Below are 27,408 nucleotides of genomic sequence, written 5' to 3'. Positions count from 1 at the left end.
GCATAGGGTAAATAAAGTCTGAGTCTAATGTGTAACTTGAGACTTGAAGACTTGGTCAATGCAGGCAGGTTTTTTTTCCCTCTTGTGAGAGTGTCTACGATCTGAGGCCTTACCCTCAGCATAAGGGGTTTCCCAGTTAGGACCAACATGAGGAATTTCTTCTGAATCTGTGGAGTTTTGATTAACTGCAGAGGGGTGTAGAACCTGTGTAGTTAATTCTATTCAAGGAAATGATAGGTGAATTTTAAACTCACTTAGTGATTCAAGGGTTGTGGGAAAAAGCAGAGTTGAGGATTATCAGATCAGCCAGAATGATGGAGCAGACTCCAGGCAGAATGATTGCTCCAACATTTTGTGGTTTAATGGTCTCAAATTGCTTCTCTCCTCACTAACAGCAGGGACACTTTAAATGACGATTCCAAAAAAAAACAAACTGCATTCTACTATCAGGCTTTCATCTTACATGGTGGGACGTGAGCACAAGATTCTTCTCATTTACAGGTTTTTTTTCTTCGACTGAACATTATTGCTTGTTTGTTGTGCTTGGTCAGAAAGATCAGAGCTTGTACGATAATTCTGTGGATATATTGTGACATACTTGCATTAGTAATATGCCTTTTATGTTTCTTAAAAATAAAATTGGAGATCCTGGCAATGTTTGTTTTTATTATACAGGCAAAGGCAGTGTGAAGATTGGAGGCATTCATTTGTTTATTCATTTGATTTTCTTTTTTTTCTGTTTCTCTCAGGTCCGTGAGATCCTTGGCCACTGTACGTGTCCATCACAGTTCCCTATGACAAAAGTATCTGAGGGTAAATATAAAGTCGGTGAGACCAGCACATTGATCTTCATCAGAGTAAGAGCCTTGTGCTATAACCACTTCTAATGTTGTACCTAACCATTAAGCTTGTACCAAGCAGTTACAAAAGGGAGCTGGATATATCAATACTACATCAGGCTAGCACAAGCAACAGAGGATGGCTGATTAAAAAGCAAAACCACAGATTCTGGCTTTGTCCTTCTGTTGCTGCAGCACTTTGTTCATTGCGTCTTTGAAATTGTATGTGGCCCAAACAGCAGGAATAATGAAAATGCTTTAATCTTTTAGTCCACGTATGGATAATACCAAAGCATTACTCACCGAAGGGAGGTTTTATAGAGTTGGGATGAAGTGTGTGACAAGGTTTGGGTTGGAAAGAAGTAAGAATTTGCATTGTGCACATACTGAGGTACTGACAAAGTAGAATGGGAAAGCTAAACTTTAGCACATGCACAAATCTTTTTCAGATATGTATCAATGGACTTTGCTCATACAAGTTTTGCAATGAGGAGCTGTCAAAGGTTGGCTGTGTCAACATTGCAACAAGTTTCAGCTTGTGACGCCCAGCAAGCTCAAAAGCAATCAATTTTCAAATGTTTGTGGGGGAGCCTCTTTTTTTTTCCCAAAAAAGTATTATTTCTTTGATAAATACAAGTTTATGCTTTGCAGTTGTGACTTTCCAAAATGCTGTTTGTAGATGAGGTGAAAGAGAAGTCTCCAGTACTGAGTAGAAAGTGACTGGCCATCTTCACTGAAGTTGCTATTGTATCTGCCCCCACCACCACCTCTGGCAGCGCATTCCCAGGCACTTACCACCCTCTGTGCAAACAAAAACATGTCTGTCCCATCTCCTTTAAACTTACCCCCTTTTTACCTTCAACCTGTGTCCCTTAGCCATTGGCATTTCTACCTGGGAATAAGACTCCAACTATCCATTCTATCCACACCTCAAGTTTGGAAACTTATCAGGTCGCCCTCCTTTTTTAGCTTTCAAGTGCAAGTAAGTTTGTCCAATCTCTCCTTGTAGTCAATACCCTCTTAAACCAGGCAAAATCCTGGTACATCATTTCTGTACTCTGTCCAAAGCCTCCACATCATCCTTGTAGTGTGGCAACCAGAACTGTACACAATATTAAAAGCAGTAAAGCAGATTCAACAGTAACTTTCAAAACTAAATTAATAACTACTTGAAAGAAAAAAATTGTAGGATAAATGTGAAGGAAAACAACTAAAACCAAGTTTATTTGATCTTCTACTTAAAAATAAATTTTTAAAGATCTGATTACCCTTGAACAAGTGCTAACTGGGTTGATTCAGAGGGCAGAGTCAACCCCATTACTGTGGATCTGGAGTCACATATACGTCAGACCAAGAAAGAACAACAGATTTCCTACCCTATAAGACATTTATGACCAAAGTGTTTGTCCTGACCATTGTTTCATAGCCACTATTACTGAGACTAGTTTTTAATCCCACACTACTTTGATTGAATTCAAACTCCGCCAGTTACTATAGTGGAATTTGAACCCATGTTGCCAGAGAGTTATTAGTTTACTAGCCCACTGACATCACCACTACTTCACCATTTCACCTGTTTATCTTGAAATGGCAGAAATGATGGAGTAAAAAAGCTTCTGACAATGTGTTATCCACCTCTGGACCTCTTATGGGGACGAGGTGGACTGGAGAGAGGTACATTATGCTCATTGGAATTATAAATTTGAATGAGTTGCAGAATGAAAAAGACATATTTATGGTACTGTACAAAGCTTTAAGTTTTATTTCAGTTTGAGTCCATCCCAAAACATGGCAAATTGTCAGGGGTAGTTGTAGGGAATAGTAGTTCCCCTTGCTGAATTTAACTGGGATTTACATGGAAAGCTTCTGTATTTTTTGGGTAGATACAGCTTTGAGTTGGGAGAGCAAAAGAAAATAAATGTTACTCAGGCCTACATCTTAAAGCAAATACTAACATTATTGTTTCAGGCATACAGTGTGGCTGTGACTCAAGTTCAGTTTGGATTTTAAAGGGGAAAATATAGCTAGTCTAGTTTGTATCTAGAGGAAAAATTCTGTTGAGGTTGTCTTTGAACTCGAGGCAGAAGGCAGTTAGCTTGGAAGCAGTTGGTTTTGTCAGAGTAATGGCATAAGAGTAAGAAGACCAATCTTTAACAGGTAACATTAAGGAGAGCCCTAAAGCTTTCTATAGGTATGTGAGGAATAAAAGGATGGCGAGTAGGAATAGGGCCAGTCAAGGACACAATTGGGAAGTTGTGTGTGGACCCTGTGGAGATCTGAGAGGTGCTAAACGAATATTTCTCATCAGTTTTCACTCAGGAAAAGAAGAATATTATAGAGGAGAAGAATGGGATAAGAGATGTTAAGCCAGAAAAGATTGAGGTTAGGAAGGAAGAGGTGTTATCGATTCTAGAAGGAGTGAATGTAGACAAGTCCCCTGACTGGATGGGATTTATCCGAGGATTCTCTGGGAAGCTGGGGAGGTGGTGGCAGAGCCTTTGGCTTTTGTCTTTTGAGTCGTCATTATCTACAGGTTTAGTACCAGAGGACTGGAAGATTGCAAATGTGCCCTTTGTTCAAGAAGGGCGGTAGAGATGACCCAGGTAATTATAGACCAGTGACCTTTACTTCTGTTGTAGGAAAGGTTGTGGAAAGGATTATAAGAGATAAGATTTATAATCATCTAGCAAGCAACAACTTGATTTGTCAAGGGCAGGTCGTGTCTCTCAAACCTAATTGAGTTTTTTGAGAAGGTGACCAAGCATGTAGATGAGGGCAGGGCAGTTGACGTGGTGTACTGTGACTTCAGTAAAGCCTTTGATAAAGTTTCATATGGGTAGGCTATTGGAGAAAATGCGGAGGCATGAGATTGAGGGTGACTTAGCAGTTTGGATTAGAAATTGGCTTTCTGAAAGAGGATAGCGAGTGGTGATTGATAGAAAATATTCAGCCTGGAGTCTGGTTACTAGTGGTGTGCCACAAGGGTCTGTTTTGGGACCACTGCTGTTTGTCATTTTTATAAATGACTTAGACGCAGGCATAAGTGGTTGGATTAGTAAGTTTGCAGATAATACTAAAGTTGTTGGAGTAGTGGACAGTGTGAAAGAATGTTGCGGGGGACTTGGAAAAACTGCAGAATTGGGCTGAGAGGTGGCAAATGAAGTTCAATGCAGATAAATGAGGTGATTCACTTTGAGCAGAATAACAGGAAGGCAGAATACTGGGTCAATGGAAAAATTCTTGGTAGTGTGGATGTGAGAGGTCTCTTGGTGTCCATATACGTAGATCCCTGAAAGTTGCCACCCAGGTTGATAGTGCTGTTAAGAAGGCATACAGTGTGTTAGGTTTCATTAGTAGAGGGATTGAGTTCCGGAGCCATAATGTCATGCTGCAGCTATACAAAACGCTAGTGTGGCTGCACTTGGAATATTGTGTACAGTTCTGGTCGCCCCATTACAGGAAGGATGTGGAAGCATTGGAAAAGGTGCAGAGGAGGTTTACCAGGATGTTGCCTGGTCTGGAGGGAAGGTCTTATGAGGAAAGGCTAAGAGACTTGGGTCTGTTCTCATTGGAAAGGAGAATACTAAGAGGGGATTTGATAGAAATATACAAGATGATCAGAGGATTAGATAGGGTAGACAGTGAAAGTTTTATTCAGAGCATGATGTCAGCTTGTACGAGGGGGCATAACTCCAAATTGAGGGGTGATAGATTTAAGACAGATGTCAGAGGCAGGTTCTTTACTCCAAGAGTGATAAGAGCATGAAATGCCCTGCATGCCAATGTAGTTAACTCCTCCACATTAGGGAGATTCAAACAATCCTTGGATAAGCACATGGATGATGATGGGATAGTGTAGGGGATGGGCTTAGATTAGTTCACAGGTCAGTGCAACATAGAGGGGTCTGTTCTGTGCTGTACTGTTCTGTGCTCTGTTTTATCTGTTAAGAGCTAGGAGTCAACTGTTGGAGCATAGAAGGCCATGCAAAACCAAGATGTTTAAATTTATGATGTTTAAATCCATAAGATAAAATGCAGCAAATCCTTAATGATTGAGTGAGCAGTCCATAGTTGAGGTCGGAAAAGAATTTGGAGAATCTCAAAAGTTAAATGAAGGATCTCCATAAAATTTCATCCCTCCTAAAACAGTTGATATACTGAGGTGGGGTAAAAGTAAATTCCAGAATGTTGAGACTTACTTTTTACTTGGGTTAGTGCCAGGAAAAGAACAACTACCGTCAAGATTTATGTACTTATTGCCTGTGGTGGAGGGTGGAGGAGAAACCAGGTTTTAGAAGTAGAGTAATAGACTGGAGGCCTGTGACCAGTAGTGTGCTGCAAGGATCACTATTGGGGTCACTCTTATTTGTCATTTATATAAATGATTTGGCTGTGAATATGGGAGGTATAGTTAGTAGGTTTGCAGATGACACCAAAGTTGGTGGTGTAGTAGACAGTGAAGAAGGTTATCTCAGTGTAAAATGGGATTTTGATCAGATGGGCTGAGGAGTGGCTGGTGTTTAATCTACACATGTGAGGTGCCATGTTTTGGTAGGGCAGCACTTAAACACTGGTCAGGTCCTGGAAGGTGTTGCTGAGCAGATACCTTGAGGTGCAGGTTCATAGTTTCTTAAAAGTGGAGTCACAGATAGACAAGATTGTGAAGGTGTTGGCATGCTTGCCTTTATTGGTCGGTGCATTGAATATAGGAGTTGGGAGGTCATTCAGCAGCTGTACAGGACATTGGTTAGGCCACTTTTGGAGTACTGTTTGCAATTCTGGTCTCCCTGCCAAAGGAAAGATGATAAATTTGAAAGGGTGCAGAACAGATTTACAAGGATGCTGCAAGGGTTGGAGGGCTTGAGCTACAGGGAGACGCTGGGGCTATTTTGTCTGGAGCATCAGAGGCTGAGGGGTGACCTTATAGTGGTTTATAAAATCATGAGATGTATGGATAGGGTAAATAGACAAGTTCTTTTCCCCAGGTTAGGGGATTCCAGCTTAGAGGGCAGAGATGAGAGGTGAAAGATATATAAGGGACAACCTTTTCATCCAGAGGGTGGTGCATGTATGGAATGAGCTGCCAGCGGAAGTGGTGGAGGCTAGTACAATCACAACATTTAAAAGGCATCTGGATGGGTAAACTATACAAAGGGTTTAGAGGGATATGGATCAAAAGCTGGCAAGTGGGATTTATTTAGGATATTAGGTCAGCATGGAAGAGTTGGACCGAGGGATCTGTTTCCATGCTGTACAGCTCTCTGCCTTTTGACTGAGTTAGTTGCATAAGTAATAACCATAGCATTAGATTAGTAGTAATTTCTTTGTTTAATTTTTATACAGGATTTGTTTGTTTTTGTTTTAAACTGTGTAAAGTCTTGTGCCACAAGTCTGAGAGTTAATTATGGCCTATTTGGACTTATCTTCGAAATATTGGTGGTCGTAAAGTATCTAAAAGATCTAACGACTACATTGGTACCAGCTCTTTTTGATGTTAAGCATTCAAATGCCAGTTCTTTCCCCTTAATCTATTCTTATTTCAAAAATGTATTCAATTCTGCTTTAATGAAATCTGGAAATAAATGAATATTTAGCAGGCCTACAGATATGGTATTATGTTTATTTAACTTTTCCTGATTCCTTCAATTACATTGCAAAAGTGTGTGCTGCACTGAATTGCATATCAAGTAACTGGGAAAAATAAAAGTAAACCATATGAGTCATAGTAAATCAAATTTGTCATTGTTGGATCGGGACATGGTGTGGGTGGGAAATGGGTGAGGAACAGGATTGCACATTAAATTATAGAATCAGATTGGATTGGGGCCGGTTGGGAGATGACGAACAGGGTGGAACAGTGAATTGCAATATCTCTTGCACGAGATGGAACCTACCACAGATCTTAAACCCCCCCACAGCTTTAAAGAAAAAAAATTCTGCATGGGAGGAGTTTCAACCCATTACCTAGCGCAGATTACAAAACCAGCAATGTGGACTTTGCACATTCTCCATGTCTGCGTGGGTTTCCTCCAGGTGCTCCCGTTTGCTCCCACAGCCCAAAGATATGCAGGTTAGGTGAATTGGCCATGCTAAATTACCCATAGTGTTCAGGGATGTGTATGTTAGATGCATTAGTCAGGGCAAATATAGGTTAGGGGGAATGGGTCTGGGTGGGTTCCTCTTCAGAGGGTTGGTGTGGATTTATTGGGCCGGAGGGCCTATCTGCACACCATAGGGATTCTATAATTAACAAAACAGCCTTTTGATATTACTAGTGACTGGAGGTTTTGAATAATGTAGAAATGGACATGTGAAGGTTGTTTTCAGGAAGGGACTGAAAACTATCAAAGGGTTATTTCGAGGCATGTTAACCTGAGTACAGATTGAATACGAAACAGTCATGAATTAATGAGCACAGTGACCATACATTTCTTAATGTTGTTTCTATAGTTCTTCAATCTCATTTGCTTAAAAGTGCAGCTGTATTTGAAATCTAGGAATCCAATTGCTTACCAATTCTCGATCAGGGACAAACCAGAATGTTCCTTTTGTTCCTGCAGGTTTTGAGAAATCATGTGATGGTGCGTGTTGGAGGAGGCTGGGATACGCTTGAACATTATCTGGATAAGCATGATCCGTGTAGATGTGCTTCACTCAGTAAGTATGTGCCAAATGGTAGATCCCTCTCCCTGTCATCTTGTTTCCTTTTCAAACCTGAGTGAGTTCCTTTTAATAACTACAATCACCTGATGTCAGCTTCTTGGTTATGATCATTTTGTCACCCCTACTCGTCTCCCACTTAATTTCTTTTGTGGAATAGTCCTGATAGCTCATAACAGTTGGGATATGCAGTGACATTTTGTGTAAAGGGGCTCATTTTACATATCTTTTCTTGGGTGTTGAAGAACACTGACACTATTTACAGGACCACAGAATGCTTTCAGCCATTAGGTCTATCCTATCATTTAGAATCCACACAAGCCTCCTCTTTTTCCCTCATTCAACCAACCTCATCAATGTATCTTTTTCCTATTCTTTTCTACATGAGCTTATCCAGATCCCTCTTTAAATTCAATTATATTTACTCAATCTGCTGCTTGTGGTAGCTAATTTCACCTTCAAAGCACTGAGCAAATCAGATTTATTAGTGACTATCTTGTAATACTCACTTTCGAGTGGAAATGTCTTCACATGTAGCATGTGAAACCCTTCCATAATCTTGGTGTTCTACAAAATTATCCCCATTCCTGGCCTCCTTTCCAGAGGAAGGAGCCCCAACATTTGGGAAGGTATAAGACAATGATGTTTGGATATTGTCCAAGTGAACAGATTCTAGCCAATCTTTCTTTTAATTTCAATTTTCAGACAGACTCTGGATCCGACAAGGGGGAAGGACAGTGTGTAGAAGAGCTATAGAGACTAGATCAACTTGAATTTTAATATATTTGAAGAGTTGGACAATGCAATTTGTCCTGAAGTCCCATTAAGTAAAAGATGGGGGTTGGCGGGGGGGGGGGGGGGAAGTGAGCCAAGCTCTCTGCTCCTGAGCATCATCCACTGACACCTGAAGGTGTGTGGTGTGGGTGTCATTGAAATAAAGATTAGATTGTGAGAGCCTAGGCTAAATACTCACTCGTGTCCAAATGTGCACAACTCAAATTGCTCATCGGGTCTGACTTATTTTCCTGTTAGCCTGTTTCTGCTTGTCCTGAGGGCTGAATTTGCAAATCAGGCTGCATAATTTGAGGCAGAACCAGGCAAGCTGCCCCAATAGCATGTTGCACTCTGCTGGCCTTGGCTGTCAGGCGTGTAGTGATATTCTCTTGTGGTAACAATACAACCACATTGAAGAGATTTCAATCTAACTGGTAGCGAAATTGTTAAAGCATTGTGAGCTATTCATTGTAATCTGTTTTTATTAAGTGGAATTTTCCAATGCTCCACCCTTCTGCTGAACATATTATTTCACCCATGATACACATCACCTCCTGGCAGTTCATCAGTAGCTCAATTATGCAGCCATTTCTCATGTTGACCTGAGATGGAAAAGACCTGTGATCCAACCAGCTCAGGAGAGTTTTTTGTAGTGAAACTTGCTGTTTGTTGCAGGTGTCACTGGCCAGTAATTAGGGTGAGGGCCTTCATTAATTTTTTTCTAATGTATCCCTCCCAACTACAAACTTGTCCTGTAGTCTGATCTCCTAACCCAGCAGCACCAGTTAGGAACTGCATTTGCGATTACTCTCGTCCCAATGCTTAGCATTATTCTGGGTAATGCCTCTGTCTGTCAGAGCATTGGGTTAAGTTCCTTTCACTTTGTGTTTATTATTTACACTTTTTTTTAATTGCTATTCTTTCTCAACCAACCCCCCCCCCCCCCCGCCTCATGCCTCCCAAGTTACAGCAAAGCACAATGGACTGCATAGGATATATAGTACAGTAATAAACCATTTGGGCTTTACCAGTTGGTGTTATTTATGCTCCTCAGAAGCCACTTCTCATCCTCTTAAAATCTTCTCCTCTTCGGTGTTTATTCTAGCGTCTTGAAGAGCAGCGCCTGCCCACCCACATCCTATTGTGGAGTATTTTTACTGGATGTTGCTGTGGTCAACCTCTGCCCCTGCTCGTTGATATGTTTTTAATACCCATTTCTAAATGTGTGTGTCAAAGCAGCAATGATTGGAATGCATGTCAGACTTAATATCAGCTGGCTGCTGAACCAGAAGATGCGTGCTTCTCTGAGTGAGAGGAATAGGGTATTTTGGATGGTGGATTTGCAGAAGATGGAATAGGCTCAACAAAGTTTGGATCCTCTTCATGTCCATCTATTTCTTACTGCTGACTGTTTGGTGCTGTCTCTCATGCCCTCAGTGTATAGATTTTGGGTGCTGGGCTAGTCTGTTTGACACCAATCAAGTGTGTAATATCAGGCCTCATGTTGCACCTTAAGTCTATCAACTAATATTTCAGAAATCTTATCAAATTCCCACAGACAGGTATCATTACAATGAAGTACAAGTATAAACAATGAGTTGCCATTTTGCAGCATAACCTGACTTTACTCTAAAAGCTCGATGTCCTGAGTGTATTGAGCCATGCCCAACCAAAATGAGAGACCAGTCAATCTTTCAGGATTTCCCACCTTCGTATTAACACCAGAGGGCCTCCCACATTTTGTTTGATGTATGGACCTACATAATTCAGATTCATCCTCTTGACTTTTACAGCACACCGCCCCACACCAAGGTTTCCGAAGACGAACCTGAATACGAGTCCTCGTACCTCCAGAACTCCAAGCCCTGCACCGAGCCATTTCTCTGAAGGTTCAAACACACTCAAAGTGCTTGAGTTTAATGTTCAAACAGATATAAAGGCGCCATCTGCAACAGAGTTTGTAACTGTGAAACAAAACTCAATACGACCTGATCGACCATTTAGTCCAACTAACACAGCTGGCAAAACAACAACAGAAAGATACCAGGATCCATCTGTCAACTCAGTTCGTGGAATTGACAAAATCAACAAGCGTTCCATTCAATCACGCAGCACATCTGTTGGAAGAACTTCTTCACCTCAACCACGTGATCGTTCAGTACCAAGACTTCCAAACTCTAGAAGGTAACTATGTAGAATATTTTCATTGTTGAAGTTCTGATTTTGAACAATTGCATACATCTGGATCCTATAATCTGTTAATCTTTTGAACTACATTGGGCCCTAATTCAGCAATAGCTCAATTTTAAAATCCTTGTCCTTGTTTCCAAATCTCTGTATGGCTTCCCTTCTTTTACTTACAAGCCTTTGCAGCCAGGCAAATCTGAGCTCTTTGTCCCTAATTCTGACCCCTCTTACCTTTATCAGCAACCAAGCACCTAAGCGCTGCAATTCCTTCCCTAAACCTCACTACTGACCTCTTTTTATTGAAAATGTTCTTTTAAAGTCAACCACTCCAATCAAGCCTTTGGTCATTTAAGTTGCTCACTGACATTTTCTTTGACACTTGCTTTAGGACATTTTACATAATGGTTGTGGTATATTAAGCAATTGTTAGTGTTTGAGGCTTTTGGGATGATTTCAAGCTAAGCGCATTGGTGCTTAAAGGTCTTGTCAGATTGACCATGGTCTCTGGTGAAACTCGATCTGATGTCAAGAACAGGTTCACTGTATATTTTGATCCAATTCTTCAAACTGCAGTTATATTGAGTTTGGCATCACATGGAGACAAATGTGCCCAGTAAAAATGGCATTTCGATGAAGTTTCTTATGACCTTCAAATTTTGAGAACAACTGACCTAGCAGTGCTGAATGCAATTTAACAGGTTACAGTAGTGTCAACTAGGCCACACACAGACTCTGCAAGCTGCATGTATTGACACAGATTCTTCTGTTTGAGATCTTCGTGGTTCCCCATGGCTAAAGGAGCCTTACAAATTGAATAGTCTTCCCATCGGGGAGAAAGTGAGGACTGCAGATGCTGGAGATCAGAGCTGAAAATGTGTTGCTGGAAAAGCGCAGCAGGTCAGGCAGCATCCAAGGAGCAGGAGAATCGACGTTTCGGGCATGAGCCGAAAGAAGGGCTTCCTGAAGAATGGCTCATGCCCGAAATGTCGATTCTCCTGCTCCTTGGATGCTGCCTGACCTGCTGCACTTTTCCAGCAACACATTTTCAGCTCTAGTTTTCCCATCAATTTCATCAGTACAGTTTTTGGTGATCAAGGGGAGGTAAAGGATGAAAGATTTACTTGTGAACGCAGACATTCACAGCCCAGAACAAGGCCATTTGGCCCAGCATGTCCATGTTGGTCAATAAGATCTAACTGCACTAATTCTATTTTCCAGGTTTTGCCCCATAACCCTGGAGATTCATGGCCATGCAAGTGCATAATTAAACATTGCCCAAATGTTAGTGGAGTTTGATTCAACCACCCTATTCAAGCAGCCCTTCTAAGTGGGCGGACAGTAAATATCCTCCAACCTCCTGGACTTCAACCTCTTTCTTGTAAATCTGTGTGCCTTGATAATTGATCCCTGTAGTAATGGATAGAAGCTTTCTTATCCATCTTCATCTATGCTCCTCATAATCATTTACACCTCTGTCAGGTCCCCCTTCAAACTTTGCTCCCAAGAAACTACCCCAATCTTTTCTCTTAACTTGGACCCTCTAGCCCAGGCAGCATTGTGGTAAATCTCCTTTCCACCCCCTCTACTATCATCTCATCCTTCCCATAAGGTGGTGTAGTATTCCAGTTGTGTTCTCACCAGCATTTCATACAAGGCCAGAATTGCCGCCTCTTATTTTGGATTTTATGCTTCAACTAACAAATGCAAGTATCCTTATGCTGCCTTAACAACCTTACTTACCTGTCCTGCTACCTTCAGGGATCTATGGATGTACACCAAATTCCTCAGATCTTCAATACTTTCCAGAGTAGTACCATTCACAGTGTGGTTGAGAACTTGTTGGTCCTCCCCAAATGCATTACCTTGCCCTTTTTTAAAATTCTGGCTTGATTTCTATTTGCCACTGCTCTGTCAACTGACATGCCTATTGATCCCCTCCTCCATTTTACAGCTGTCGTCATCCTCTTTATTTGACACCACCTCATGTTTGTGTCATCTGTAAATCATGAATGTACACCACAAACAGGCCCCAGCACCAAGTCCTGCTGAATCCCACTAGAAACAGACTTCCAGTCACAGGAGCATCCTCCTACCATCACCCTCTGCTTACCTCTTAGACAATTTTCATTCCAACATACCTCTTTGCCTTGGATCCCATGAGCATTGACACATGCTTATGAACTTCTGATCACATTCATCATCAATTTGCAATCTCACAGTTCTTTCTCCTTAGTCCAAGTGTGTATTGCAAGTTTTCCAAAATAAAAGTTGTCTGAATGGCTGGCGAATCTGGCAGGTATTGTATCGGAATCTGGGCTTCGGTTAATATAGTATCTACGTTTGTGTAAAGCTGAATGCTCATTGAAAAGAAAACAGTTACTTTACGACTGTGTAATTCAGAGTGGAATATTACATCCACTGGCTGACAATTTTAATGAGCCTTTACCAAAGGCTTTCAAAGTCGATAGTCTTTTGGATTCAATTTATTGTAGCCAAGCAAATTTTTCTTTTCAATGTTACTCCTGACCTGTTTGAAGCTGCTAATTCTTACTGGGATAATTGCACAATGTCAATTCTGTCCAGTACCTCGCCCATGCAGCCATTCGCAAGGCAGTGAATTTGAGAGCTTTTAAACGGAGAGGCATCATGGCCGTTGGTGATATTTTTTTATTTTGAAAAATGTATATGTTTAAATTAGTAGATCATAATCAGGAATGTTTTTTAAATTATTATTTGGTTTTCTTAGCCTTCTGGGACCAATTACGAACTCCTGTTTTTACACCAGCTTTCAGCCCCACACCCTGATAATTAAAAAGGCAATATTGACAATATCACTGAGATTTTTTATATTTTTCATTTTTTATTACACAATGTAGAAACAGATACAAAACGGACAAGTGGGAAACTGTGTTTTGGTTTTAAGAGTAATAGGACTTGCTAATACCTAATAATGCATATGATCCAAAAAAACTGATTTGTCACTTGATATTTATCAGGAAGGCTTTATGAGCAATAGACTTTATATCTGCAGGTCATTAGGTTTGACAAAAATATCTCCGCCTGCAATTTGGAACAAGATAATGGAATTGGATCAGGCCAAAGCTTTAACAGCTTAAGAGCTCTGTCTCTTGCTAACTTCCTGTTAAGGGCCAAAAAGCAATTACATTCCACTTCAAATGACATTGTTGCCAAGTATCTATTTTATTTGTCCAATCAGTGTTGCACTTTATGCAAATGTATGCTGCATTTCATTTCATATCTCTTGTCCTGTGCCTTTGTTCTGAGAGAAATTAAAAATGCCTTTTGGTTCAAGATTAATCACTCTGAAGTTGGCAGCTACGCTACTGAAAGAGCAGGAATGGGGAAAAAAGCCCTGATTTATTTATTTATTTAGTTTCTCCCTCTTTTTCAGCATTGTCACCTTGCATTAAGGGCCTCCTTACTCCTCCATTTTTAGATTTTGGTTTTAAAAAGAGCAAACACCCTGATTATTATGGAAATATGGCTTTTCTGTAGCTTTCAAGCATCAAATGTCTTTATCGATTGTAAAGCTGCATCATCGTGTCATGCTTGTCGACACTTTAGGTCCATCTTGGAGTTGGGCCTCAGTGGTGGTTTAAAATCTAACTTGTCTGTCCAGGAGTTGAATCAGTTTTACATGCAACTCTATATTGCTGTAAAGGAGAGGGAGCAATGTGTAAAATCAGCATTTCACTTGGTTTGGGCAGTTTCTCATGAGGGTAGCTAAAAATTATGCCTTGTCAAGTCTGAAACGGAGCATCAATTCCATCCCTGCCTTAATTCTGTAGTTTTACTTTTATTCTTGAGACAATTTTCTCTTCAATCCAAGTAGATGTAATTTGACTAAAAGAAAAATCAAACGCCACATGTTGCTATTTCTGTATATAGGTTATTATTAAATACTTTTAGGGTGCAAGGTTCAAAAAACATTGTAAAGAAGTCCATCTGTGATAAAAGTAGTCATAAATGCGCCATTTGTTATCAAAGGAGTAAATGTGATTGTGTTCAATATTAGCATTAACTGGTGACAAAGAAAAACTATGCCAAACAAACCCATTAACTATCGTAGTTTTGTAGTTTGACCTCCCCTTCAAATCAGTTTATTACACTTCTTTAAACTATTAACTACTTTAACAATAATTAATTCTATGTGGCCATTTTAGAAAGGATTTTCTCCCTTTCTTCCTTCCCATCATGCCATCTAGAGGGTAGGCAGCTGATATTTCTAGGGCCTCTGCCCAGGGTAAACCACTGGTAGTATGTCATTCAGAAATATTAAAGATACTCCTGTTCTGCTGGTGTTCAAGGCAGAGTGTGATTGAGTTACCTGATCTTGCTAGATTATGGTACCAACATCCTTGTTAACCAGGGTACAGTTTGTTCATACGTGAGCTTTTGATAGTTAGTGCCCCATCTGTAGACTCTCTGCACCAATCCACATGTTATTGCATATGGTTTCCAGCAGGCGGTTTTGGATTTGGGTTAAGTGCGGAAACCTGGACTGTGATTCTCTTTCCTGCCTCAAGATTGCCATTTGTGATCCTCCACTGCAGCTGGGATAATGACAAGTTCCTCTTGCTCTGCATGGATTCTGGGAACATCTCAAATTGAAGCAATCATGGCACTTGGCAACTTTTTTGTTGTGGCAACTTCTGCCCTTTTTTTGGACTTTCCCAATTTAATTTGTACATAAAATACAGTTGTTTCTGCTATACCACATGTTTCTTTAACGTGAGTTAGCTATAACACATTCAAAGAATTTAGACCACTATTTATAGAACGTGAACGTTCCTCACCCATATTGGCCATAATGCAATTCCGGTTTAAATGGTGCTGCTGTTATTTGATTTTCTTGTAATACGGAATCGCACCGGAACACAACTATCATGTTGTGTCAGAACAGATCGTAAAAACTTGATGGAAGAACAAAGAGTTTAACACACACCTTTGTGGTGGTGGGGGTCTGTTATTAAATGAGTATCTCCCCTTCTAAGTTAACAATTTGCATGTATATAGAACTTTAATGCTTGGGATATTTTGCTACATTAAAAATGAGACCTGAGTAAGTGTTATGAAGTAGGGATACAAATAGTTTTGAAGATGAGGGGTGAAGGACATGTATCGAGGCTGAAGGTTTTTGAGGGAAATTTTAGAATGTTTAGTTGGATGGCTGAAGGTTGTGATACTGATAGGAAAGATGGACGACCTTTTCTTGGTTTGCTGTATAAAATATACTGCACCTTTTCCCCAACTCCTGAGTTTGAGATTGATGTCACTATGAAATAATTTTCCACAGAAGCTACCGGCTGCTGTAATGTAAATCATTTAACGTTCAGCCTACAGAAACAAAAATGTCTGACCTTTACACTATCAGAGCACTAAGAATCTAATATTCTACTAATTTATTTCAGATCAATAGCATGAATTATTAATCAATCAATTGTCTCTCCTGGGTAATCTGAAAGCAAGTCTATCAGTACATTACTTTTATTACAAGCGTTCATTTAAATACTGTTTGTGATGTCATGAATTGAATGCATCTTTAATAGACTGGGATGAAAATTGCCCCCATTGGGTCCCATGCTTTTTGGAGAGTTGGTGTGGACTTGATGGCCAACTTCCACGCTTTAGGGATTTTATAGGAAAGATGATAAACTTGAAAGGGTGCAGAAAAGATTTACACGAATGTTGCTAGGGTTTGGAGGGTTTGAGTTATAGGGAGAGGCTGAATAGACTTTTTTTTTTCTCCCTGGAGTGGCTGAGGAGTGACCTTTAGAGATTTATAAAATCATGAGGGGCATGTGTAGGATAAATAGCCAAGGTCTCTTTCCCAGGGCTAGAGGGCATGGGTTTAAAGTGAAAGGGGGAAAAAGTTAAAAGGGACATGAGGGGCAACTTCTTTGTACAGAGAGTGGTGCGTGTATGGGATGTGCTGCCAGAGGAACTGGTACAATTACAATATTTAAAAGGCATCTGGATGGGTATATGAATAGGCTGGCAAATGGGACTAAATTAGTTTAGGATATCTGGTCAGCATGGACAAGCTGGATTGAAGGGTCTGTTTCCGTGCTGTGTAACTCTATGACTGAGTCCCTCTGACAGCTTCACCGCAGTTCTCTGGCATCTGGGGGAATACTAAAGCCTGCTTTCTTTTTGCAGCACTGACTGCAAGTTTAAATGTCTAATGTGAATGTTAGTGAATGTGTAGGGAGGGGCAGTTAGGTTGTGATTGGGAGGTGGGTGAGGAGTGGGGTGTGTTGTTAGTCCAGGTAGGTAGATTAGGGGTTAGCCTGGTTGTTTTCTACCAGAGACCATGTATGGGATTGACTTCCTGGTCAGTGACCCTGTTTTCAAGGAGCAGGAGGAAATTGAATGCAAGTATCTTCATTGGCAATTTAAGAGTTTTGAAGCATAATATCTGGTATGAGAAATGATCTAGAATTCTCTCCCTCAATTTCTCTCATTTTCTCCAAATCTGAGCAGGATGAATGTGGAAACATGCTGGTGACTCTGAATCATTTGCAAAACTAAATTCAATGAAGAGCAAGTTCTGACTTGATAAATATTTACATGGTTTGCGTGTGAATGCATTTAACTGTATAATTAAATCTGATTTCAGAAAGCACCTGTTGAAAGCTCCGTATCCGGAAATTAACAAGTTCCAAAATGTTCTTGCTGCTTTTGTGTGCAGATTCTTATGAGGATCTGACCTGATGCTGTGAAGGAGAAGGGTTTAAATGAAGACTACCATTGTTATCATCTATTTACATGTACATAAGTGTCATTTTTAATAAAGTAAAATATCCCAAGTCGTCATGTGAACATTTTCGACCTAAGTTGATATCTCTGTGATAGGAGGATAAAATGGTCAGCCTTGAAGAAGAGACTTAGCAATTAACTTTCAATTGTAGTTTCTTGTAGTGTGGTGAAGGAATGGTAGTGCAGAAAACCTTATCATCAATCTGGTAAACGTTCCTGGTTTGGCAATAAGGGGATTTCTTCTTACAAATTTACTGCTGTAACATCTGGAAAAACCAGTAATAATGTGATCACAGAATACTGTATTGTTCCTTAATAAGGTGTTTAAACAGTCTTCGGTCATATCTGAATAGGGGACAGGTTTGCAAAAACCAGTATGTTTTCACTTCAATTCTGCATTTGGTATATAGAAACTTTTAGGCAGCAGGAAGTGAGTAATGCTGTAATTTGATCAAAGGATGCAGATGACTATATGAACCATGAGAAGAGAGTTATTACACTCATCGTAGCTATAATTTTATAATAGTGTTTGGTGAAATTGTATTAATGGCATTTAAAAGCTGGCATTGAATTATGCTGATGCCGGGCTTGCATTTTATGCAAGAGGTTATTGTGACGCCATCACTACAGTAAGAGTTTCATCATGGACTAGTATCAGGAAATAATTGTCCAAATTGTAACAACTAAAAGCCCAAGTCTATTTGTATAAAACATGTTATTGCTCCATCAAATGTCCCATCTTTATCCCTACATTTTTAATTTCTGTGGAAACATAGGTATTAATTAATTCATGAAGCAAGAGCTAGTAATGGTGATAGCAGAGCCCAGTCCTCCTGACTAGACATCTATGAGCAGACATACAAATGATTGGAATTCCTAATCATATATTCTTGTCCCTGTCTCTTTCCCTGACAGCCTAGTATGCTGTGACGCTGTTAGCATTGTCCATGGTTCCAGTCTGCTGGTGCAGCCTGCTGAGGGTTTGAACCTGGAATGTTTTTCCATTTAATGACACAGGCTAGTTTTCATTTTGTTTCTTAAAGCTTTAGTTCATAAGAGGCTGTGGAATTGGCCTGTTGCCACTTTTTAAAACCTAATTTGTTGATTTGTTTTTCAAATGTGTACTTGTATATTCATTTTGCTACAGGCAGCATCTCCAAATTCAGCAGCAAACTGTCAAAGCAAGTCTTGAGCCCCTGGGGCTGGTATTCACGAAAAGAAGTAGATTTGACTTGCATCTCAGACAGCAGAATAAATAACTCATTTTGAAGTACTGACTGTAACACAATAGATGCTTTTACAATTCCTTTGAATTGGCTCATACTTCATGACAGAATAAGTGGAATATTTTTCCCACAGTGCTGTATTGCATTTGTGAAGCAAGCACCTTGACAACGCTGAGAACTGCAAGCTGTTAGTTTATAATTCATTGCAGTCTTTATTAGGCATGGTCAATGTTGTTAATCGGGCAAGTGATCTTTCCAGCAGAGACTATCAAAATCCTTTCAAATGGGGATTCATGCTTCGTCTAGAAATGTTGCTAGTGATAAATTCACTAACTTATTCTGATTTAACTTTGTAATTTGTTGTTTTTGGTTTTTGCCTGGTTTGTCTGTCATTGGCAAGGATCCATGAAAGATTTCACGTTAATCATGTGCACAACTTTGAAGCATGATACATTTCTCTATTGTTAAACAGTATTGTCTGGCAAAGTTGAAAATGACATGATTAATACCAACAAAAATGCCTACATGTTTGTGAATTGCTGTTCTGAACTTTTCATTTTTTAAAAAAGAGCCTCATCTCTCTCCTGTTCAGTCCTTTTTTAAATCCCCCTGTATAATTATCAGTACATTACACTATTTGAAGCCTATTTACAGGATATTTGATGTACGTGGATGTTAGAGGGTGTGGAAACGTGTTTTGCTTTGCGCTGACAACTTGGCCTCTAGTTCTGTTTCCTCCTTGTAGACTCAGTGCCAGCATCTTGGAATGATCATCTGGACCAACTGGTTTTATATTTTCAATTGAGCGTATTGAAAATTAATAATGTTTAAATTTTTCTGCTTCCTATTTTTTTTCTAATTGACTCCCTCTTCAGAAGACATTGATTGCATGGACGTTCTTCGTTTGTGTCTAGCCATTCTTGTCTTTTTCTAAAGTTTGATATTGTCAGAAAGCATTGATTCAGTCGTGCTGCATTCATGCATGTGTGTGTGAATGTAACAGGCAATAGAAAAGTATGCAAACAGTTTTAGCTGTGTTGATGTTTTCCATTTTGTATTCTGAAGAACAGAAATATGTTGTATTTTTAAATGCAAATAGTTCAAACAGCAAGACAGGCTTGCACTCGATCCTTTGCATCTTATTATGTCTGGATGACTAGAGGTGGACCAAAGAAACAGTAGAGCCCTTCATTCCCCAACTCCTCACCACTACCACCACCCCACCTAACCGCATCCCAAGTGTGCAAGTCTGCAATTTCTATCCAATACTTGCCCCAACACCGGTAATACATTAGTCTTTGATCCCAGTGACTACCATTCTATTGCATGTCTACACTTTCACTTCCAACTTGTAAATGTTTGTCATTCAGTTTTGTAGTTTTATATATCTGGTTCCGTGGAAAAGGCAACACTTGGATTTATTGCCTCATTTGGCAAATAAACCTTGAATCAGAGTGCCAAGATTGGTCAGTTTTGGCAGTTTGCCATGTGTAAATGTTTGGAAATGTGATTCCATTTGTTGAAGCAGCCCAAGACTCCAGTCTGTTCTAGATTAGAGTGGTGCTGGAAAAGCACAGCAGTTCATGCAGCATCCATCCGAGGAGCAGGAAAGTCGACGTTTCGGGCAATAACCCTTCATCAGGAATAGAGGCAGGGTGCCTGCAGGGTGGAGAGATAAATGAGAGGAGGGTGGGAGTGGGGAGGAAGTAGCATAGAGTACAATAGGTGAATGGGGGTGGGGATGAAGGTGATAGGTCAGAGAGGAGGGTGGAGTGGATAGGTGGAAAGGAAGCTAGGCAGGGAGGACAAGTCATGGGGACAATGCTGAGCTGGAAGTTTGGAACTGGGGTGAGGTGGGGGAAAGGGGAAATGAGGAAACTGGTGAAGTCCACATTGATGCCTGCCTAACTCTAGAGTTCTTCATCTTCTGTAAGCATCAGCTCATACAACATTCTCTTAAAAGGAAAATAGAAGTGAGTTTGCGCCTCCTACTTTAAGCTTTTGGATAGAAAAGTCTGTAGAGCTGTTTTAAGTTTTAAATCTAACTCTGTAGTAACCTTTTTTTAATTGTCCATGTCCTGCCGTGCAACACATTAATCCATCACTGCTGACCTACATTGATCCCGTTCCTAAGTCTTAACCTTTTCATCCTTTTGTTTTAAGATGAATTTTTAGAACTTTTCTCCTTCACAACTCCAACGATCTGCACACACCTCCGGGTATCCCAAGTAGTTTAGACTCTGGTAATTTTTTTTTCTTAACCCTTACCCCACCCAAAACCTTTGGAGGAACTGCCTTTTGACTATTGAGTTCTTTACATTCATTTCCTTTCTAAAATTGTCAATGCTCATTGCTCCTTTTCATTAGAATCCCTAGTGTGGAAGCAGGCCATTTGGCCCATTGAGTCCACACCGACCCTCTGAATATCATCCCACTCTATCCTTTGAACCCCACATTTTCCATGACTAACTCACCTAGCCTGCACATCCCCAGACATTTAGTGTAATTTTTGGTGTGGCTAATCCACCTAACCTGCGCATCTTTGAACTGTGGGAGGAAACTGGAACACCCAGAGGAAACCCATGCAGACACAGGGAGAACGTGCAACCTCTATACAGACTGTCGCCTGAGGCTGGAATCGAACCGAAGTCCCAGTGCTGTGAGGCAACAGTGCTAACCACTGAGTCACCGTACTGCCCCCTTTTAAAACTGTCTTCTTTAAACAACTCTCCTTGCTGAATAGTTTTTCTGTGGCACTTGAAACCATCCTTTTTTTAATGTGTTAAATGAACTGTGAATTCAAATGGATAGTTTTGTTCCTATCCTTGTTATTATACTCTGACATTATTAACAAGTGACAGTGAACAGGACCATAATCGCATGCACTTGATTATTGTTTGAACCAGTAATCCCAAGCCAATCATCTTTTATTTCAAATTGTATGGATAAAATCATATTTTCTGTCTTTTTAGGCAAAGAGATGACTCAATTCCTCGACGGCATCCAGGTGACCATGAAAGTCCATCTGCACAAACTGGAAGACCGAAGACATCACTCTCTGTGAATAAGGCCTTAAGTGATGACGTTCTGATCATAAACCGAATTGGAGGTGCACACATGATCCAAAGAAATGGAGTGCAGCAAGATTCAAAGCAACGGACTGGTCAAACGAGAAGGAGGAGTGAGCCATCGGACCAGAGTGCGGGCCGTGAAAAGTCACACCAGTCCCTGGATACCCCTCCGCAAAGACGCAGTAATGCACGTGTTTCTCGAGAACCCAACAGGACACCAAACCAGAAGCCAACTGTGGTAAAGAAGGGGAAGTTGCAAAACGACAATGCTATCCTGATCAGCCGAGGGAAAGAGGGACAGCATTCCTGGGTTCGTGCAGATGAATCAGTGAGTAGTAGTAAAGAAGCAAATACAAGGATTTCTCGAACTAAATCACCTGCTCCATCAGCTTTAAACCATTTGCATGCAGCTCAGAAAGAGACCAAATGCCCAACTCCTTTAGTTTCTAAAGCAAAGACATCTATGACCTTAAAGAGATCATCTAGTCCTGTGCCTAAGGTTTGTTCATCCAGGCAGTCAATACCATTGTCTCGACCTGGCAGAAGCACTCAGCAGGCTTTGTGCTATGACGACAATCAGAATGTGTTAAATGTTTGTGTAAACTCTCCTGACCATCCTCAGTCTTCTGTTGGCTGCAGTGACACAAATGGCTGCACTCCAAGCTCCCCCTCAGAGACTGAAGGCGAGGGGGACATATTCAGTGTGACCCAGGAATTTGATTCCAATAAAGAACAAGAACTCTACAGGAGCTTTGAGGAGGAATTTCTGGCAAATACAAAGCAAGTCCCATTGGAGGACGGTGACCATGAGATTTCTGAAATGTTTCTTGATGCTACCACAGTCCAGCCAGTTCAAAAAGCAGAGCAGAAGGTCATTGATTCTGCATACTGCTCCATAACCACCACCACTACGTCTGTAAACCTGATGAACAAGCTGCAGGGTCACCTCCGGGAAGAGACTGAAAAAATCACAACGCCCCTGTTGGGGTGCTTATGTCATGACACAAACTCAATGGTAAATGAGATCCAGGAAGGATATGGTCAGATGGACTGTGCAGATGATGGTGGTGGATGGCATGGAGGGTGTCCAAGTGTATACACAACATCTAATGTTCTCAAAACTATAGAGAATGTAAAGGAACCTATACTGTCGAGTCCCTTAGCTGAAAAGACGTTTTATATGATTCACCTGAGGGGCCGAGCCGAATTGGAGAAGGAACAGAATGGGGATGCCCCCGCTGAAAGAAACACTGAACAAAGTGACTGCAAGGGAGTGGGCAGAATTCCTGCCTTGAACGCAGGGGATGATCAAAGCCACGAAAACAGTGAAGGGTCCTTCATTGAGACATCCAGTGAGTCGTCTGTTAATGTCCAACTGAATTCCCATCACAAACACGGTGTTCAAATGAGGCCCAAGAAAGGGCTAAAGAAACCCGACCGAGTGCCTTCTGTCTACAAGCTGAAGCTGCGGCCCAAGATTCGGCCACGCACTGACAATCAACCAGAAAAGAAGCCCTCGAGAATTCCCACTCCGGTCAGCTGCAAATCAGGCCTGAAGTCTCCAAGATCAGCTCCCAGCTCTCTACAGGACAAACGCAAGCTAAAACACAAAATAATCCTACACCATGAAGAACTTCAGAGTTCCAGAGAGGAGCTCGTGCCTTCGCCCACAGAGACCAGAGAGGTAGTTCCATCGGTTAACCAGGATGAAGGGTCCTGGGTTTAACTTCTCAAATGAGTTCCTTGTTTACAGTTTAAAACTCCGAGCTTTTCCTTTGCACTTGTATCAATTTTGAAATGAACCAAATGACTATCAGCATCTCAGGTTGTATGCAATACAGCAAGTTTAGAAACCCTAATCTCCCTGTATACTTAGTGCTGGGACTGGAGAAGAGAAAGGAGGAGAATCTAATTGGATGGGATGACTAGAATCCTCCAATTACCCGGCACTGTTTGTTGCAGGCAGGGATTATTGTTGCAGTTGGTTTCTCGCAATTGGACAGATTCTCACCTCTACTTTGGGTTCATCTGTCACCAGGGCTGTTGAATTCTGACTGGGACATTTTGGGTTCTATCAATGGCCAAGAGTTGTGCCCCATGAATTCCTATTTTGAAATGGATCACCAAATCTAACAGTTATGAATCTGGATGTACTTTGCTTGACTTTGAGGGGAATAAAACCAAATGGTCACTTGTTTACATTTCAAATGTGGTACAAAAGCAACCTTCCTCCGAGAGACCAGGTCCTAGCCCAATGACACTTCTCTTGGTTTCTCTGATAGGGTGTGGTGGTAGAAAACTAATACCAGCCGAAACCTCTTGCCTGTCCACTCGTTTTATTGTCCGACTTTCTCTTTCAGTACATCATGTATCTTGTAGCTGGTGACCTATCCTATTTATGTAGCAAGTTAGAGAATTCACAGGTTGCCCTTAAGGTTTGTTCTTGTGTGGTATTTATTTTGTCAGACCTGAGATGTTCACTTTTTTTTCCCCTGTGCTGCTAATCCACAAGAGTCCGAATGGTTGTGTGGCAGGACAGGAACGAGGGAGCTCTTATACTGAGCAACACATACTGGAACTGTCGAGTGTTCACCCGCTACCCAATCCTCTGAATTAATAACTGACTGAAAGTTAGAAACCTTAAATTATACCTAGGTGAGGAGTTAACCATCTCAAAGAGACCAAGTGATCCTGGGCTCGGCTCTGAGCAACCAATTCATTGCATCATTTGCACATTTACAAAACTCTTTATCGAGCTAGTTTCACTTCATTGTACACTGGCACCTGACTCAACCGCTGCAGAAAGTAGTGTTCTGTGTGAATGCTGCTGAAAAAGAATTATTAACTGATTAATTATCATATCTAACCAGTGGGTTAATCTCTGGAATGGGCTGAGTAATTTTTAACAAGGTTAATTTCTGTAAAGTAATCCTTTTAAAAGCAAAGACTTAGTGATCCAGAATGTTTGAATGGGGATGGTTTTTGAGCGGAATCTGTAATATTAATGTGTTTGATTGAGAGTTCCTGACTGAATACACTTTAACCCCTGGATTCGATGTGAATACAGTTTCTACTCAGAGGTTGGTGCTAAGCTGAGCATTGCTGCTCACGGGCAGAGACAGGAGAGAGTCCGGGCAAGGAAGCGGTATTGGACAGTGAGAGCTCAGGCCTGGAGGCCCTGGGAGATCAGCATTCTCAATTAAGCACACTAATCCTACAGGTCCGATATAATCTCCAAGTTAATTCGCACAGCAGGGGTCTGCCTGGGTTCTGGAATATCTTTATCTCCCTGTATCTGACTCGAATAGTTGGTGTATTATAGAGTGGAATCCCAAACTTCAAAATCACCTGTGTGTAGGAATTGCACCTTTCTTAAAATTGAGCCACTTCTATTCACAATCCTGTTTGGGTTGCCCCTCCATCTCACCATTATTCCTAAATCCCACTTGTCCACAGACAGTGGATGAAACTTTTTAAATTGCCAGGACATTAGAGATATGTAGCTGTTGACACGCTGTCTCCTGTGATAACGTCCTGGCGTTTAAGTTGTGATTTTTGATCTGTTTAATTATGAATGAATATACAATTTGCCCACCAAAATCTGGGGGTAAATTACGCCCCGTTTCTGTTGCTACCCCCTTGCTGGTCAGGTTGAAATAAGTGAGAAATGTTTCAAGCAATCCCCCTATCCTTTAGAAAGTAAATTTTAGATGTTTCACTTCCAAGTGACATCCATAGTACACCAGGACCTCACTCTTAGTGAGGTTCCTGTGTTCTTTTAGAAGCTCACAGCCAGTTCTCTCCACTTGATGTGATAAAGTTTCTCGTTCTCAGTTTCTGATTCCGTATTTGAATTTACAATGTGAATTAATTATTTATGCAAAGGATTTGTGCCCCACCCTTTGACTTGACTTGTGGAAGGGAATTCGGAGTAAATAGCCCAAATACAGCCAGCACATTGACCAACACCCATTCAATTTATAATTGTTAAATTGTCTTGCGGGGATATTATGTTTAATTTTGGGACCAGTCGTATTGCTGCTACTTGCAGGTACATTGTTTGCACGGTGTTAAATATAAACTATTCCCTCAGTCCAAAACTGTGACTGACTGACTTGTGGAAAATCTAGGTAGTGTCACCTTATATTTAAGGAGTTGGTTGTAGGGCATTTGATTTTCTCTAGCATGATAGTATTTATTCAAGTGTAAAGTATGCAGTTATTAACTATGCAATTTCAGCTGGTGAAAATGTTTTAATGAACATATCTTAAATGATTATTCACTGGTTATTTAAATACTGATTTGTAGCACTATTCTGCTAAAGATATTTTAAAAATTGACACAAGTAGGTATGCATTAATTGTGGCACTTTTAAATTGCCCGTTAAGTCCTGAAACTCCACTAATTCTTTCATAGAATTTGAACACCTGCAGGTGGCTGTTTTTCAGCCTGATACATATCAAAACATGTATTAACACAGTGTTCTTTGAAAAGTTGACTAATTAAGAAAGTCTTGTGCAGATATTCAGGATTTTGCCTTTCTTTAGAACTCCTATTTGAGTTGTGTAAATGAGCAGTTACATTTGTTTGAGTGGAATTATTTTTGGGCCATTTTTGACAGTAAGACACAGAATGTGTACGTTGTAGCCAGAAAGGCAGCTGGTATTGGAGCCTGTCAACATAACAGGTGCTTTTAAGAACAGCTGTACTGCAAGGAAGGCTTGGCAGATCCAGTTTGCCAAGAGGCACTAATGAATAGAATTGTGCATAAGTGAGGAAATCACTGCTTTGCCCTCCGCTGATTAGAGATGGTTATTCATGCAAGGATTTGGCCTTTCTGACTGTCCCTTTTGTCTTAATTCTGTTTTCCTTCTCCCCTGCATTATTTCTTTTTCATTTCCCCCACCCCTAATTTTTGTCTCCCCTGATTTTCTAGTGATGAGACCATTTTATTATTTTGATCAAGACTAAAAGTGGAAAGTTACCCCTATTAGGGTAGAGCTGCTTTGAGCCTATCACTTTAAGAAAACTGCAACAGACTGTATGTGCTCTATATTTGTCTTGTCAGTACCTCAACTTCAAAGGCTCAGGAACAGCTTGAGCCGAGTAGGAGTATGTCGACAAGGAAAGGTTATCTTTAATCAAATCCTGTGCGTATAAGTACATGATTTCCATAAGAAATGTTAACGTCTTTAAGGCAAACAGGATTGGCTTGTAGCATGTTACACAAGAAACCCTTCTGGTTTGAATTGAGCATTTGTCTTTGAATTATAATTGGTGCAAATGGGAATCTCCAGCCTGCAGGAGAGGAAATAAAATTCACAGAAATAGTGTGACCCGTTCAAAGGCCGAGCAGCTTAACTGAGGTTATTAATGGAATTATACAAGGAGAACCTTGGGGAACGTTAAAAGCACTGATCACCTCGGTCCACCTTTTTTTATAGGCTTTTATTTAGATTAACAGTAATGGTTAAAATGCTGAAACATTCTTGATAAGATCCTTGAACATGTGCAAGGCATATGTAAATTACACAGTGCTTCAAAACAAATGCTTTGCCTCCCTGCCACCCTTGCCTTAAGGTCTTGCTTCTACTCTTTAACAATGTAAAGGAGCATAAGAGAGTTGTAATTTTTTTTGTGTTTGCAATGAACAGTGTTGATCTGTCCTGTTGGAATGGAGCAAGTGAGAATTAAATGTGAGATTGTGATCCAGTAATGTCATGAAAGAAAAGGAACTTGTACCAAAGATCTGCAATATTTGTAAATGTTTAGTTTATTTCAAAGTAAGGTCACACTCATTGTATTATTTTAAAATAAAATGTAATAAAGTTCTTTTTATAGAAACTTCCTGTCTGAAGCTATTTATCATCT

The 27,408-nt window shown here is 40.5% G+C and overlaps 1 protein-coding gene across 1 annotated transcript; it reads left to right on the top strand.

Annotated features, from left to right (window-relative positions):
- Window positions 1-754: 754 nt before the first annotated feature.
- LOC122562629 (uncharacterized) lies at window positions 755-27,408 on the top strand. The gene is made up of 4 exons (XM_087999995.1): window positions 755-857; window positions 7,400-7,496; window positions 10,067-10,457; window positions 21,439-27,408. The coding sequence occupies exons 1-4, from the start codon at window positions 795-797 to the stop codon at window positions 23,261-23,263; spliced, it is 2,376 nt and encodes a 791-aa protein (XP_087856121.1). The 5' UTR covers window positions 755-794; the 3' UTR covers window positions 23,264-27,408.

Source organism: Chiloscyllium plagiosum, unplaced genomic scaffold (assembly GCF_037043375.1).
Source record: "Chiloscyllium plagiosum isolate Xiang-an unplaced genomic scaffold, Cpla_swu_hap1 HiC_scaffold_24, whole genome shotgun sequence".
Taxonomy (NCBI): Eukaryota; Metazoa; Chordata; class Chondrichthyes; order Orectolobiformes; family Hemiscylliidae; genus Chiloscyllium; species Chiloscyllium plagiosum.
Note: the sequence above shows the minus strand (reverse complement) of the source record. Positions and strands in the feature narration are given on the sequence as shown.

Coding starts and splice junctions, on each gene's coding strand:
- LOC122562629 (XM_087999995.1), top strand. CDS start 795: ATGACAAAAGTATCTGAGGGTAAATATAAAGTCGGTGAGACCAGCACA. Junction 858..7,399: donor GCACATTGATCTTCATCAGA/GTAAGAGCCTTG, acceptor TTGTTCCTGCAG/GTTTTGAGAAATCATGTGAT. Junction 7,497..10,066: donor GTGTAGATGTGCTTCACTCA/GTAAGTATGTGC, acceptor TGACTTTTACAG/CACACCGCCCCACACCAAGG.